The following is a 14871-nucleotide window of genomic DNA, read 5'->3' on the forward strand; positions in this document are numbered from 1 at the left end:
TACCCTCAAAGCTCATCACTAATCTAAGGATCCTGGACTTCCTGACAGGCCGCCCCCAGGTGGTGAGGGTAGGTAGGAACACATCTGCCACGCTGATCCTCAACACTGGAACTCCCCAGGGGTGCGTGCTCAGTCCCCTCCTGTACTCCCTGTTCACCCACGACTGCATGGCCATGCACGACTCCAACACCATCATTAAGTTGGCACAACAGTGGTAGTCCTGATCACCGACAACGACGAGAGCCTATAGGGAGGAGGTCAGAGACCTGGCCGGGTGGTGCCAGAATAACAACCTATCCCTCAATGTAACCAAGACTAAGGAGATGATTGTGGACTACAGGAAAAGGAGCACCGAGCACGTCCCCATTCTCATCGACGGGGCTATAGTGGAGCAGGTTGAGAGCTTCAAATTCCTTGGTGTCCACATCAACAACAAACTAGATTGGACCAAACACACCAAGACAGTTGTGAAGGGCACGACAAAGCATATTCCCCCTTAGGAAACTAAAATTATTTGGCCTGAGATCCTCAAAAGGTTCTACAGCTTCAACATCGAGAGCATCCTGACCGGTTGCATCACTGCCTGGTATTGCAATTGCTCGGCCTCTGACCGCAAGGCACTTCAGAGGGTAGTGCATACGGCCAAGTACATCACTGGGGCAAAGCTGCCTGCCATCCAAGACCTCTACACCCGGCGGTGTCAGAGGAAGGCTCTAAAAATTGTCAAAGACCCCAGCCACCCCAGTCATAGACTGTTCTCTCTACTACCGCATGGCAAGCGGTACCGGAGTGCCAAGTCTAGGACAAAAAGGCTTCTCAACAGTTTTTACCCCCAAGCCATAAGACTCCTGAACAGGTCTTCAAATGGCTACCCGGACTATTTGCATTGTTCCCCCCCTTCCCCCAACCCCTCTTTTACGCTGCTGCTACTCTCTGTTTATCTTATATGCATAGTCACTTTAACTATACATTCATACTACTACCTCAAAACCAGTGCTCCCGCACATTGGCTAACCGGGCTGTCTGCATTGTGTCCCACCACCCGCCAACCCCTCTTTTTACGCTTCTGCTACTCTCTGTTCATTATATATGCACAGTTACTTTATTTATTTACTTACCTACACATACACACACACACACACACACACACACACATACCTTTTTTGGCACCATTGGTTAGAGCCTGTAAGTAAGCATTTCACTGTAAGGTTTACACCTGTTGTATTTGGCGCACGTGACAAATACACTTTGATTTGATTTGATTCTGGATGATAGCTAGCTGAACAGGGCGTTGCTCGGGTGGTTGATGTCCTTGATGATCTTTTTGGCCTTCCTGTGACATTGAGTGCTGTAGGTGTCCTGGTGGGAAGGCAGTGTGCCCCCGGTGACGCTTTGGGCAGACCGTACCGCCCTCTGGAGAGCGCTGCGGTTGTGGGCAATGCAGTTGCCATACCAGGTTGTGATACAGCCCAACAGGATGCTCTCAATTGTGCATCTGTAAAAGTTTGTGAGGGTCTTAGGGGCCAAGCTAAATTTTTTCAGCCTCACCACACTCTCTATGTGGGTGGACCATTCCAGATTGACAGTGATGTGTATGCCGAGGAACTTGAAGCTTTCCACCTTCTCTACTGCGGTCCTGTCGATGTGGATAGGGGCGTGCTCCCTCTGCTGTTTCCTGAAGTCCACGATCAGCTCCTTCATTTTGTTGCGGTTGAGGGAGAGGACGTTTTCATGGCACCATTTGCCAAGATAATACATCCACCTAAGAAATGTGGCGTATCCAAAAGCTGATTAAACAGCATGATCATTACACAGGTGCACCTTGTGCTGAGGACAATCAAAGGCCACTCTAAAATGTGTGTGCAGTTGGAATGCTGACTGCAGTAATGTCCACCAGAGCTGTTGCCAGTGAATTGAATGTTCATTTCTCAACCATAAGCCGCTTCCAACATCGTGTTAGAGAATTTGGCAGTACATCCAAAGGGTCTCACAACCGCACACCACGTGTAACCACGCCAGCCTAGGAACTCCACATCAGGCTTCTTCACCTGCGGGATCTTCTGAGACCAGCCACCCAGATAACTGATGAAACTGTAGGTTTGAAAAACCGACGAATTTCTGCACAAACTGTCAGAAACAGTCTCAGGGAAGCTCATTTGCGTGCTCGTCGTCCTCACCAAGGTCTTGACCTGGCTGCTGTTCGACGTCGTAACTGACCTTCGATGGCCACTGGCACCCTAGAGAAGTGGGCTGGCATAAGCTAAGGGCAATGAACACAATTGCATTTTATCGATGGCAATTTGAATGCACAGAGATACCATGATGAGATCCTGAGGCCCATTGTCATGCCATTCAACCGCCGCCAGCATGATAATGCATTGCCCCGTGTAGCAAGGATCTGTACACAATATTTTTTTTCCCCAGTTCTTCCACGGCCTATATACTCAACAGACATGTCACCCATTGAACATGTTTGGGATGCAGCGTGTTCCAGTTCCCACCAATATCCAACAACTTTACACAGCCATTCCACAGGCCACAATCAACAGCCTGATCAACTCTATGCGAAGGAGATGTATCTCACTGCATGAGACAAATGGTGGTCACACCAGATACTGTCTGTTTTTTTGATCCACACCCCTACCAGTCATGTGAAATCCATAGAGTTACTGATTTCCTTACATGAACCGTAACTCAGCAAAATCTTTGAAATTGTTGCATGTTGTGTTTATATTTTTGTTCAGTGTACAAATAAAGTGGAACCGTAAATGTAACCATAAAAACTGAGTAGCAGAACTACACAATATTATATAATTGACCTTCAAATTGTCTTTGTGAAAGATGGATGTTGACTCCACTGTTGTGACTGAACAGAGGTGGTTGAGTATGGAACTCTTATATTCTTGTGGGTGATGAGGACCTGAAATTATCTTGGTGCTGGACAAGCATTGTGGAGTCGTGAGAGAAATAATCGCTCTTGGTTCATAGAATTTTTTTATGCCAAAACGGGTTCACGGCCTAAAACAAGTTTGGAAAGCCCTGTGCTAGACTCGACAAGAGAATAACACTGGGATCTGCCATGGAATTAAAAGTATTATCTTTTGTTTTGTTTTTCAGTGCTACCAAGTCACACATGTGGAAATCCAGGGTTGATACCAAAAGGAGTAATTCATGGAACAAGGTACAACATTGGAGACAAGATCCGTTACAGTTGTCTCATGGGATATATACTGGAGGGACATGCTGCACTCACTTGTATTGTGAGTCCAGGTACCGGTGCATCGTGGGACTTTCCAGCACCATTTTGTCGGGGTAAGACACAGTTTGTAGTGTATTTACATATAATATCATATTATTTTACAATACTATTTGGAGGGTAAGAAATTCCCTGGATCATCATTTAGCTGTGTTGATCCTGGATCATCATTCAGTTGTGTTGATCCTGGATCATCATTTAGTTGTGTTAATCCTGGATCATCATTTAGCTGTGTTGATCCTGGATCATCATTTAGTTGTGTTGATCCTGGATCGTCATTTAGTTGTGTTGATCCTGGATCATCATTCAGTTGTGTTGATCCTGGATCATCATTTAGTTGTGTTGATCCTGGATCATCATTCAGTTGTGTTGATCCTGGATCGTCATTTAGTTGTGTTGATCCTGGATCTTCATTTAGTTGTGTTGATCCTGGATCATCATTTAGTTGTGTTTATCCTGGATTATCCTTGAACCTGAAGTATCAAATCATAGGTTTTAGAGGTCTTAGGAAGGTCACAAGGCAGTAGCTTTCAATGGCCACTGTTTTGGTTGTTCAACTTGCAACAACAACCACATTTATTTAACAGATTTGCCAATCTTGTGTCAGGAACAAGGCCAATCTTAGTTGCTGTAAAACCTTCATCTCTTACTAGTAAATATTTGTCCACTCAATAGGAGCTGAAACAATAGAGAGTCAGGACTCAGTCGAGACTGATATATTTTAGAAGAGCAAGTTGTGACCCAGTCAGTAATGCAATTGTCTCTCACTTTGTCTCTTTAGCTGAAGGAGCTTGTGGTGGGACATTGAGGGGAACAACAGGGACAATATCAAGTCCACACTTCCCTTCAGAGTATGAGAATAATGCAGACTGCACATGGAGTATTCTGGCTGAACCAGGGGACACCATCGCCCTAGTCTTCAGCGATTTCCAGCTGGAAGACAGATACGACTTCCTGGAGATAAGTGGGACTGAGGCACCATCAATATGGTAAGTAATTAACAAACACAATATAATTAAATCACCTAATTCCTTGTATTCTAATGGTGGCAACTGTCATGGCATCACTGCTCTGTTGTAATTTATGGTGATTCACAAATGTATGAAAGCTATTCAAGTTAGTGTTTTTGTGTTATACGGTTGATCCCAGTATGTCAATAACAGACCTTTATTTTCCATTGAGAGAATGCAAAGATGAGTCGCTAAAGTTGTACAGGACCTCACACCACTTTTGGAGAATAGATCATAATGTTTAAGTTTGTCCTGTCAAGAGCTGAGACATTTCAGGTCTTGAAACCTGACACTTCAATAACCGGTTCATTTGAGAATTCCTTGACAAAATAATATTCAAGGCCTATTGTCAACGGAATGCTACTGCAATGCAGAGCACTATAGTGTGTTCTGAGCAGAATGGGATGAAATATCTGTATTTAAACACATACACAGCCTGTTTAGACTGTTGAAACTACCTGTGAAGACTGTTGATTAGGCTTCCATTTATGTTAGGGAATTCCATTTAAAAACAATGTGTCCATTTTAGGACACCCTCATTCCAACGTCCTTCACACTATTTGTGGTAACTTGACAAGGAATGCCCACACGCATTTCAATATTACTTTCCTTTACTTTCCACTTAAGAAATAAAAAGTGTACAGCCATGTACAAACGGTGCAAATACAGCCAAACGATACAGCCCACTCAACATGTGGTAGAGTCACATTCTACAGATCTGTCGGGGTGATGACATCATCCAAGGGGAAAGGTCACAGTCATTGCCAATAATAACCATGCACACATGAATAGCAATCATACTATACTGCAGGTAAGTACAATACATATTGAATGTAATTATTTATATAGTGTCCACACTATAACACTAGTGATCACCACCGATATGGAAAATCTGTTTAAATGTCAGTAAAAATGTTCAGTACAATATTGATATCATATTAGTTTCATGATATAATGGCCTAGCAGTTAGAGTGTTGGGCCAGTAACCAAAATGTGGCTGGTTCAAATACCTGAGCTGACAAGGTGAAAAATCTGCCAATGTGCCCTTGAGCAAGGCACTAACCCCTAATTTGTTCCAAGTGTGCCGTACTACTATGACCCTGTACAACAACACATTTCACTGCACCTATCTGGTGTATGTCACAATAAAACATATTTTTGTATATATCTTTTTATGAATATCTGCATTACTGCACCATCTCATGATACAATGGGGTCCATAACTATTGATGAATATGAGCAAAAAAGACTGGATATAATAAATCATATTGTATACTCCAAAAAGTTGGGAAATTCAGAGAAATATTTTGTTAACGAGTAAAATAAAAATAAAAAAATGGTCAAAATGATTGGCACCCCTGTTTTCAGGCTAATGACACTGAATCCTTTTCTTAAAATGTTGTATGTGTTTGGAGGACACATGGGGGGATCTTAGACCATTCTTCCATACAGAATATTTCCAGATAATGGATATCCATTCTCTGTGCTTATGGACTGCCATCTTGAATTCAAACCACAGGTTTTCAATGGGTTTCAAGTCCCGTTGAAAGTCCCAAGTACATTTCTGCATATGCTTTGAATATTATTTGAAATGTTATTTGTTAAAAATATATATTTTAAAGGAATAGTTTTACCAGATTGAAACAAGAGTTTAGCTCACGGTATAGGGTTGACTTTAAAGCTGGGGGACAAATGTAAATGTATCACTATTCACATTAAAAATCTTTAGATATGACTTTCCCAAAGCAACAAAATAGCTAGGACTTTACAATGATGGTGAAAACGAGGGAAAATCTTGGGGTTAAATGGTTTAAAATTGTTTTAATGAAAACACACTGCTATTGAAATGTTTAACATGGTTTAGATTAGTTACAGCATAGATGTATTTGAGCCAACTGTTAAATGTAGTGTTTTATCAAACATACGCATATAATGTCTGAAGGGCATGAAAGGCACTCTATTCGTGGAACAACTATATCTAATTAGCAACATATAGTATTTGCTTTGACTCCCAAGTAATATTTATACTGAATAGTATAATTTTTCTGGACTTCGAGGTTTGAGGTACTTTTCTGAATATGCTTCTGCCAAACCCACCACTGATGTGGATGGCATTATAGCACTATTTTCATGTCATCTGACCATAGCACCGCCTGGAGTTTGTTAGATAAATGGCACTTGGATTGGAACTGGTGCTATGGTCAGATGACATGAAAATAGAGCTCTTTGGCCATGCACACCAGTGGTGGGTTGGCGTCGAAAAACAGCAGCATGTTTGCTTTCGGTATGTGTTTTGTTTGCACACAGCTGGGTGATCAATTACATCCGATGCAGTAAACAGCATAATATAATTATGGCAAATTAATTGGTAGTTATGTCACATAAAATCCCATTTACAATAAAGCAACCATCTCACAAGCATTTCACATCTGTATATGTAGTTAGAATTCAATAAGAGGGGTTTCTCTCTCATGTAAAGTGGGGCAAAAAAGTATTTAGTCAGCCACCAATTGTGCAAGATCTCCCACTTAAAAAGATGAGAGAGGCCTCTAATTTTCATCATAGGTACACTTCAACTATGACAGACAAAATGAGAAAAATAATCCAGAAAATCACATTGTAGGATTTTGAATGAATTTATGTGCAAATTATGGTGGAAAATAAGTATTTGGTCAATAACAAAAGTTTATCTCAATACTTTGTTATATACCCTTTGTTGGCAATGACAGAGGTCAAATGTTTTCTGTAAGTCCTCACAAGGTTTTCACACACTGTTGCTGGTATTTTGGCCCATTCCTCCATGCAGATCTCCTCTAGAGCAGTGATGTTTTGGGGCTGTTACTGGGCAACACGGACTTTCAACTCCCTTCAAAGATTTTCTATTGGGTTGAGATCTGGAGACTGGCTAGGCCTCTCCAGGACCTTGAAATGCTTTTTACGAAGCCACTTCTTTGTTGCCCGGGTGGTGTGTTTGGGATCATTGTCATACTCGCTTAAGCAGGGGGACACGTCTGGCACTGCAGGATTTGAGTCCCTGGCGGCGTAGTGTGTTACTGATGGTAGGCGTTTGTTACTTTGGTCCCAGCTCTCTGCAGGTCATTCACTAGGTCCCCCCGTGTGGTTCTGGGATTTTTGCCCACCGTTCTTGTGATCACTTAGTACTTCCGGCGCCGACAGAGATGGCCGCCTCGCTTCGCGTTCCTAGGAAACTATGCAGTTTTTTGTTTTTTTACGTGTTATTTCTTACATTAGTACCCCAGGTCATCTTAGGTTTCATTACATACAGTCGAGAAGAACTACTGAATATAAGATCAGCATCAACTCACCATCAGTACGGAAACGAGGCGGTCTTCTGGTCAGACTCCGGAGACGGGCACAGCGCGCACCACTCCCTAGCATTCTTCTTGCCAATGTCCAGTCTCTTGACAACAAGGTTGATGAAATCCGAGCAAGGGTAGCATTCCAGAGGGACATCAGAGACTGTAACGTTCTTTGCTTCACGGAAACGTGGCTTACTGGAGAGACGCTATCCGAAGCGGTGCAGCCAACAGGTTTCTCCACGCATCGCGCAGACAGGAAAAAACATCTTTCTGGTAAAAAGAGGGGCGGGGGCGTATGCCTTATGACTAACGTGACATGGTGCGATGAAAGAAACATACAGGAACTCAAATCCTTCTGTTCACCTGATTTAGAATTCCTCACAATCAAATGTAGACCGCATTATCTACCAAGAGAATTCTCTTCGATTATAATCACAGCCGTATATATCCCCCCCCAAGCAGACACATCGATGGCTCTGAACGAACTTTATTTAACTCTCTGCAAACTGGAAACAATTTATCCGGAGGCTGCATTCATTGTAGCTGGGGATTTTAACAAGGCTAATCTGAAAACAAGACTCCCCAAATTTTATCAGCATATCGATTGCGCAACCAGGGGAGGAAAGACCTTGGACCATTGTTACTCTAACTTCCGCGACGCATATAAGGCCCTGCCCCGCCCCCCTTTCGGAAAAGCTGACCACGACTCCATTTTGTTGATCCCTGCCTACAGACAGAAACTAAAACAAGAGGCTCCCACGCTGAGGTCTGTCCAACGCTGGTCCGACCAAGCTGACTCCACACTCCAAGACTGCTTCCATCACGTGGACTGGGAGATGTTTCGTATTGCGTCAGATAACAACATTGACGAATACGCTGATTCGGTGTGCGAGTTCATTAGAACGTGCGTTGAAGATGTCGTTCCCATAGCAACGATTAAAACATTCCCTAACCAGAAACCGTGGATTGATGGCAGCATTCGTGTGAAACTGAAAGCGCGAACCACTGCTTTTAATCAGGGCAAGGTGTCTGGTAACATGACCGAATACAAACAGTGCAGCTATTCCCTCCGCAAGGCTATCAAACAAGCTAAGCGCCAGTACAGAGACAAAGTAGAATCTCAATTCAACGGCTCAGACACAAGAGGCATGTGGCAGGGTCTACAGTCAATCACGGACTACAGGAAGAAACCCAGCCCAGTCACGGACCAGGATGTCTTGCTCCCAGGCAGACTAAATAACTTTTTTGCCCGCTTTGAGGACAATACAGTGCCACTGACACGGCCTGCAACGAAAACATGCGGTCTCTCCTTCACTGCAGCCGAGGTGAGTAAGACATTTAAACGTGTTAACCCTCGCAAGGCTGCAGGCCCAGATGGCATCCCCAGCCGCGCCCTCAGAGCATGCGCAGACCAGCTGGCCGGTGTGTTTACGGACATATTCAATCAATCCCTATACCAGTCTGCTGTTCCCACATGCTTCAAGAGGGCCACCATTGTTCCTGTTCCCAAGAAAGCTAAGGTAACTGAGCTAAATGACTACCGCCCCGTAGCACTCACATCCGTCATCATGAAGTGCTTTGAGAGACTAGTCAAGGACCATATCACCTCCACCCTACCTGACACCCTAGACCCACTCCAATTTGCTTACCGCCCAAATAGGTCCACAGACGATGCAATCTCAACCACACTGCACACTGCCCTAACCCATCTGGACAAGAGGAATACCTATGTGAGAATGCTGTTCATCGACTACAGCTCGGCATTCAACACCATAGTACCCTCCAAGCTCGTCATCAAGCTCGAGACCCTGGGTCTCGACCCCGCCCTGTGCAACTGGGTACTGGACTTCCTGACGGGCCGCCCCCAGGTGGTGAGGGTAGGCAACAACATCTCCTCCCCGCTGATCCTCAACACTGGGGCCCCACAAGGTTGCGTTCTGAGCCCTCTCCTGTACTCCCTGTTCACCCACGACTGCGTGGCCACGCACGCCTCCAACTCAATCATCAAGTTTGCGGACGACACAACAGTGGTAGGCTTGATTACCAACAACGATGAGACGGCCTACAGGGAGGAGGTGAGGGCCCTCGGAGTGTGGTGTCAGGAAAACAACCTCACACTCAACGTCAACAAAACTAAGGAGATGATTGTGGACTTCAGGAAACAGCAGAGGGAACACCCCCCTATCCACATCGATGGAACAGTAGTGGAGAGGGTAGCAAGTTTTAAGTTCCTCGGCATACACATCACAGACAAACTGAATTGGTCCACTCACACAGACAGCATCGTGAAGAAGGCGCAGCAGCGCCTCTTCAACCTCAGGAGGCTGAAGAAATTCGGCTTGTCACCAAAAGCACTCACAAACTTCTACAGATGCACAATCGAGAGCATCCTGGCGGGCTGTATCACCGCCTGGTATGGCAACTGCACCGCCCTCAACCGTAAGGCTCTCCAGAGGGTAGTGAGGTCTGCACAACGCATCACCGGGGGCAAACTACCTGCCCTCCAGGACACCTACACCGCCCGATGTCACAGGAAGGCCATAAAGATCATCAAGGACATCAACCACCCGAGCCACTGCCTGTTCACCCCGCTATCATCCAGAAGGCGAGGTCAGTACAGGTGCATCAAAGCTGGGACCGAGAGACTGAAAAACAGCTTCTATCTCAAGGCCATCAGACTGTTAAACAGCCACCACTAACACTGAGTGGCTGCTGCCAACACACTGACACTGACTCAACTCCAGCCACTTTAATAATGGGAACTGATGGGAAATGATGTAAATATATCACTAGCCACTTTAAACAATGCTACCTTATATAAATGTTACTTACCCTACATTATTCATCTCATATGCATACGTATATACTGTACTCTATATCATCGACGGTATCCTTATGTAATACATGTATCACTAGCCACTTTATACTATACTATGCCACTTTGTTTACATACTCATCTCATTTGTACATACTGTACCGGATACCATCTACTGTATCTTGCCTATGCTGCTCTGTACCATCACTCATTCATATATCCTTATGTACATATTCTTTATCCCCTTACACTGTGTACAAGACAGTAGTTTTGGAATTGTTAGTTAGATTACTTGTTATTACTGCATTGTCGGAACTAGAAGCACAAGCATTTCGCTACACTCGCATTAACATCTGCTAACCATGTGTATGTGACAAATAAAATTTGATTTGATTTGATTTGACTTTGAACCCACGGGGTGAGATCTTGCGTGGAGCCCCAGATCGAGGGAGATTATCAGTGGTCTTGTATGTCTTCCGTTTCCTAATAATTGCTCCCACAGTTGATTTCTTCAAACCAAGCTGCTTACCTATTGCAGATGCAGTCTTCCCAGCCTGGTGCAGGTCTACAATTTTGTTTCTGGTGTCCTTTGACAGCTCTTTGGTCTTGGCCATAATGGAGTTTAGAGTGTGACTGTTTGAGGTTCTGGACAGGTGTCTTTTATACTGATAACAACTTCAAACAGGTGACACTAATACAGGTAACGAGTGGAGGACAGAGGAGCCTCTTAAAGAAGAAGTTACAGGTCTGTGAGAGCCAGAAATCTTACTTTCCACCATAATTTGCAAATAAATTAATGAAAAATCCTACAATGTGATTTCTGGATTTTCTTTTCTCATTTTGTCTGTCATAGTTGAAGTGTACCTATGATGAAAATTACAGGCCTCTCTCATCTTTTTAAGTGGGAGAATTTGCACAATTGGTGGCTGACTAAATACTTTTTTGCCCCACTGTACATGTAAGCTCAGCAAAAAAATAAACGTCCTATCACTGTCAACTGTGTTCATTTTCAGCAAACTTAACATGTGTAAATATTCATACATAACAAGATTCAACAACTGAGACATAAACTGAACAAGTTCCACAGACATGTGACTAACATAAATGGAATGTGTCCCTGAACAAAGGGGGGGTCAAAATCAAAACTAACAGTATCTGGTGTGGCCACCAGCTGCATTAAGTACTGCAGTGCATCTCCCCCTCATGGACGGCACCAGATTTGCCAGTTCTTGCTGTGATGTTACCCCACTCTTCCAACAAGGCACCTGCAAGTGCCCGGAAATTTCTGGGGGAATGGCCCTAGCCCTCACCCTCCGATCCAACAGGTCCCAGACGTGCTCAAAGGGATTGAGATCCGGGCTTTTCGCTGGCCATGGCAGAACACTGACATTCCTGTCTTGCAGGAAATCACGCACAGAACGAGCAGAATTGCTGGTGGCATTGTCATGCTGGAGGGTCATGTCAGGATGATCCTGCAGGAAGGGTACCACATGAGGGAGGAGGATGTCTTCCCTGTAACGCACAGCATTGAGATTGCCTGCATTGACAACAAGCACAGTCCTATGATGCTGTGACACACTGCCCCAGACCATGACGGACCCTCCACCTCAAAATTGATCCCGCTCCAGAGTACAGGCCTCAGTGTAACGCTCATTCTTTCGGCAATAAACACGAATCTGACCTTCACCCCTCGTGAGACAAAACCGCGACTTGTCAGTGAAGATCACTTTTTGCCAGTCCTGTCTGGTCCAGCGATGGTGGGTTTGTGCCAATAGGCGACGTTGTTGCCGGTGATGTCTGGTGAGGACCTTCCTTACAACAAGCCTACAAACCCTCAGTCCAGCCTCTCTCAGTCTATTGCAGACAACCTGAGCACTGATGGAGGGATTGTGTGTTCCTGGTGTAACTCAGGCAGTTGTTGTTGTACCTGTCCCACAGGTGTGATGTTCCGATGTACCAATCCTGTGCAGGTGTTGTTACATGTGGTCTGCCACTGTCAGGATGATCAGCTGTCCGTCCTGTCTCCCTGTAGCGCTGTCTTAGGCGTCTCACATTACGGACATTGCAATTTATTGCCCTGGCCACATCTGCAATCCTCATGCCTCCTTGCAGCATGCCCAAGGAACGTTCTCACAGATGAGCAGGGACCATGGGCATCTTTCCTTTGGTGTCCGTCAGTAGAAAGGCCTCTTTAGTGTCCTAAGGTTTCAGAACTCTGACCTTGATTGCCTACCATCTGTAAGCTGTTATTGTCTTAACGACTGTTCCACAGGTGCATGTTCATTAATTGTTTATGGTTCATTGAACAAGCATGGGAAACAGTGTTTAAACCCTTTACAATGACGATCTGTGAAGTTATTTGGATTTTTATTGATGATCTTTGAAAGACAGGGTCCTGAAAAAGAGACTTTTCTTTTTTGCTGACTTTATATTGACACTTCACATGGAGTTGACAGTGTGACGTGGTGAGGTTGGACCCAGGTGCAGAGAAGAGACCAGACAAGGAATCAGTGGTTAAAGATAAACATAATACTTTACTGAGAAACAGTAGCCGCAGGATCACAGTACACTTGGGCGGAAAAAACAGCAAACACTAAGTCTCAACCACTCACTCAGGACACAAAAGAACGCACACAGTAAACAATTCAAGCTTCTGCAAAGGACCACATAAAACACACCTCTTTTAACAGGGAAACAATAATTAAATAATAACACACGCCTGAGTCCAATAAAAGTCTCTAGGGCGGTCTCTGCCGCCTCCTGGTGCCAGGAGGAACCATGTCAGACGGGCTGCTTCTGTCTGAATTAATTAAACTCAGACAAATGAATACGATTATAAAATATTATATATTGGTCACTGATACGTCGTTGACAAAAGAGGTGAGGACTTGTGATTGATATACAAACAGACATGAAGGAATGAGACTTGGTGAACAAGATTGACAAATTGTCAAATTCCTGTATTGATGCCTGATACATATCATGCTCTTAGGGAGCTCCCTGAAAGGCTTTCCTGAAGCAATTTCCACCACATGATCCTGGCAGGCAGGTGCCTGACAAGCTGTCATGCCAGATTTTGTCACTCTTCATAGCACAATAAATATGTTCATTTCATTATTGAACTCTTTAGCCAATGTCAAGATAATTTATTTCATTCATAAATGTGATTCAAATTAAACCAATAATACTATAAATTGGTGGGTGCTTATATGTGTTCCTATTTCACACATGTACAAGTGTGTATTAATACACATGTGAATTGGAATTATATATTTTTTTATATCCCAACTCTCCCTGAGACACCGTCAGTACAAGGGATATTTTCGACTTGAGCTGTTAAAATCAATGTTGATGTCACCCAAATGGCATATTCGCTTCGAAAGGGTATTTTCAGAAGTTTTGAAACCTTGCTTAAAGTGGAACTGACAGCATTTTAGCAACATGGAATCTTATTAAAATCTGTTCAAATGCATCCTCAGGAAGGATGACATCATTTTTTCTGTAAATCATGCAGCGCATTATGTCAAGTTTGCAGATTTTAGAGAAACAACAAATGTCGGTACATATAAGTGTCTTACATCGGCTGAAGGCTTAAATTCTTGTTAATATAACTGTACTGTCCAATTTTCAGTAGATATTACTGCAAAAAATGCCATGCTATTGTTTGAGGAGAGCTCCTAACAAGAAAACACTTTTTTCACCGGGATAGGTTTGATAAATTCACCTCTGAAGGTGAAATGTGTGTACTTACATTCTGAAATCTTGCTCTGATTTATCATCCAAAGGGTCCCAGAGATAACAGGAATTGTCGTTTTGTTAGCTAAAATTATTTTTCATATCGTAAAAAGGTCCAGATAGCATGCACGATTGATTTTGTATTTCAACTCGTTCAATTTGCAAAGAAAGGAATCTGTGAAAATCTCACCCTAAACGTTGTTTCAATGAGTCAAATCACATTCGTATGTATTCCTTAGAGAGCCTAGAAGGTAACAAGACTTTACTATATCCTTAGGGGTGTAGTATATCCTATAGGACACCATATTTGGTTAGAGAGCAACACCTTCATGGCAGGCCGATGGTGCGGGCAGTCATCACTTGAACGACTGTATCGTTGTCAAATAAGCACCAATCGGAGTCAAACAAAGCTAGCTAGACAGCCAATGAGCTGGGCTTTACGGGAGTATCCAGAAAATGTCAAATGTAGTTACTAACCTTGTATGACAGCATACCTTTTAATTTTGGACTAAAATTATAAGGATATTCAAAACTTGTTGTTGTTGATATTGAAAACTTGTTGTTTTGCAAATGTTGAACTTATAATATGGCTACTAATACTTGGAAAGCTCAATCAAAGTCCAAGTATACAGATTTGATGATATTCTTGCAAAAAAAATGAATATGACTGCGAATGTCTCCTTCACGATCTGCCCAAATGTACCTGGGGACTTCACACTAAAAGTATTGTCGTTC

General features: G+C 43.5%; 1 protein-coding gene across 1 annotated transcript in view; it reads left to right on the forward strand.

The window, feature by feature from the left end:
- LOC110499391 (CUB and sushi domain-containing protein 1) overlaps positions 1–14871 on the forward strand; it is a 412624-nt gene that overhangs the window by 246342 nt on the left and 151411 nt on the right. Inside the window, exons 4-5 of the mRNA XM_021576507.2 lie at positions 3118–3312; positions 4038–4245. Coding sequence (XP_021432182.2) covers positions 3118–3312; positions 4038–4245 — 403 coding nt within the window. The remainder of the gene's footprint in view (positions 1–3117; positions 3313–4037; positions 4246–14871) is intronic.

The sequence above is a fragment of the Oncorhynchus mykiss genome, chromosome 20, assembly GCF_013265735.2.
Source record: "Oncorhynchus mykiss isolate Arlee chromosome 20, USDA_OmykA_1.1, whole genome shotgun sequence".
In the NCBI taxonomy this organism is placed as follows: domain Eukaryota; kingdom Metazoa; phylum Chordata; class Actinopteri; order Salmoniformes; family Salmonidae; genus Oncorhynchus; species Oncorhynchus mykiss.